General features: G+C 36.5%; 1 protein-coding gene across 1 annotated transcript; it reads right to left on the bottom strand.

Moving 5' to 3' along the window:
- Positions 1-961: 961 nt before the first annotated feature.
- Positions 962-1861, bottom strand: LOC118853599 (metaxin-2-like). The gene has a single exon (XM_036763751.1). It carries the CDS (start codon positions 1812-1814, stop codon positions 1011-1013), a length of 804 nt encoding a protein of 267 aa, XP_036619646.1. The 5' UTR covers positions 1815-1861; the 3' UTR covers positions 962-1010.
- Between the last annotated feature and the right edge of the window lie 690 nt (positions 1862-2551).

Below are 2551 nucleotides of genomic sequence, written 5' to 3'. Positions count from 1 at the left end.
AGTTGACTTTCTATAGTATACCATCGTATATCATCTGCAAAAGCATTAATTTTGTTTTCTTGTTTTCTCTTTTTTATTATTCCCTCAATTTCTCTTTCTTATCTGACTGCTATAGCATTATGTTAAATAGTAGTAGTAATAATGGGCATCCTTGCTTTACACTGAAATTTTATTGGAAAGAACTCTTACTTTCCTCCTTTGTGTATGTTTGCTTTTGGATTTATATAAATATTATTTACTATGTTAAAGAACATTTCATTTATTCCTATCATATCTAGAGTTTTTAGTAGAAATGAGTGTTGGATTTTGTTAAAAGCCTCCAGTATATTTTATTATAATCATATGTTTTTTATGATTTATATGTTTATTGTACTTACGGTATTCCTTAAGTTTAACTAACTCTACATTTCTGGTATAAATCTAACCTAGTCATGGTGTAGAATCTTCCTAAAGGATCCTTTTTTAACTATTTTTCAACCATCTTATATAATATTTGAATTACTCTTAAAATGTTTTATAGAATTCCTCTTGTAAATCCATCTGGTCCCAGAGGATTTTTCTTCAGGAATTCATTTATGGTTTATTCAATTTCTTTTTCTGTGATACAGTCATTTCATTCTGTTAATCAAGGCATTTCACATTTTTTATAACTACACATCCATTTAATTTAGATTCTCAGTTTTATTGGCATATAATTGGACAAAATAGTTTCTAATAATTTTCTTTATTCATTTGTTTTCAATTCACTTTTTTGGGGGGTGGAAACTTGTATCACAGTTAAAGCTTTATTTTTATGTACATACATGTTTCAAGGAAACAAACATAATCTGGAATACAATAGAACAATTCAGAATTGTTTAGTATGTTCACTGGCTACAAAATACATATAAAGGGTCTGTTATACACATGGAGGTTTCTAAAAGCTGTGTTCATCTTTAAAATTCTGATACTATTTTAATCATGAAGTTGAACCTAATTTAAGACTTAGACTTCTAATCCAACAAGTCTCTCTAGGCCAACCTGAGGGGGATGCGTCCTTTCCCATTTTCTCCAAAGTAGTTCTGTTCAATTCTTCTACAGAAAGCAAGTAGGTTGCTGTAATTTTTCACCTTTTCAGAGAGTTCATCGTTGGTCAACTGAGTGGTAAGGATGGTGAAGAGATGGCCAAAGACCAGGGCATCAAGTTCAGTTGGCTGCTTATTGAAGAAATAAGGTTGTGTTCCTAGTCTCTGAGAAAGAGCTTGACAGCACTGGTCTACATCTTCTAAGACCTGACCTAGAGTCTTGTTCCCCCATCCAATGGCTTTCATCTTGTGTTTAACTTCCCATTGTTTTTGATAAGCCAAGATGTGGTTCAGCGGCCATGGATAAGGAAATCCATATCGAGAATGAGCGATCTCCCCTACTGTAGTTTCATCACACCACTGAAGATACAACTCTGCTGTCAACAGCATATTATTGACTAATTCCATGTAGGCTTTCACTTCTGCTTTTTGGACTTCATCCAACCCATCACTAAGAGAATGGCCCTTGGCTTTTACGAATTGGACTATTGGACCAAGTTCTGATACGACTTGATTTCCCACATGAATAAAAGGTACTTTACCAGATGGAGACATGTATTCGGCATTTGCTCTACAAACCACTTTGATGGGGAGCTCACACATTTGCAAAAAGGCCTGAACAGCAAGAGAAGAAGTATTATCAGAAAGCAAAATTTGTTCCCCTTTCAGCTGCTGATAAAGTGTAGCATCTTCAGGCCAAGGTTCTGTAGCTGCGACCTGGGAGACCAACGCTTCGGCCACCAGGGACATGCTGGCGGTGCGGCCCGCCTAGGCCTCGCCTCGCCGCCGCTCCTCCTTCTCCGCCGCCGCCGCCTGCGCCTGCTCCGGGGGCTGGGAAGCGGAGCCTCAATTCACTTTTTAAACACTGGAAATGTGGTTTTCTTTTTTTCTTTTTAAAATGAAATTTGCTAATAGTTTTAGGAAATTCATCTATTTTATTGCTTTTAAAAACAGCTCCTACTTTTATTAACTAAATGGTTTTTTTCGGCTTTAAATTTTGTTAAGTTCTCCTTTGATTTTCTGAATTTCTTTTTTGGTGTTTAATTGGAATTTAAAATTTGTTGGTTTTGTAAATTGCTGCTGCTGTACTATTAGGGAGGCAAATGGTTTCTTGATAGTCTGTAAGAAGAAGATGGATGACTGCTTTTTGGAACTGTTGTAGAAGGGATTGTTAGTAATGTGTGGGTTGGACTAGATGACTCTCAACATCTCTTCTAACTCTCTGATTCTGTGACAGTATTCTACTTAGATTCTTCCGGATGACTAGGTAGCAGTTAAGGTACCAATGGCCAATACTGGCTTAATGCGTTGCTCTTTCCAGGTAACATCTGCAGTTCAACAACAACTTTAACTCAAAGGAGTGAATTCTATCAGAATTTCAGTTGCCCTGGCAGGCGTTGGAGACCAGTCATCTACTGGGATATCTTTATCTTGGTCACCACCAATAACAGATAAACATCATTCATGGAGAACGTCTCTAAAGATAT

The sequence above is a fragment of the Trichosurus vulpecula genome, chromosome 6, assembly GCF_011100635.1.
Source record: "Trichosurus vulpecula isolate mTriVul1 chromosome 6, mTriVul1.pri, whole genome shotgun sequence".
NCBI lineage: Eukaryota > Metazoa > Chordata > Mammalia > Diprotodontia > Phalangeridae > Trichosurus > Trichosurus vulpecula.
The sequence above is the reverse complement of the archived record's forward strand: the minus strand, read 5'-3'. Positions and strand labels throughout refer to the sequence as shown.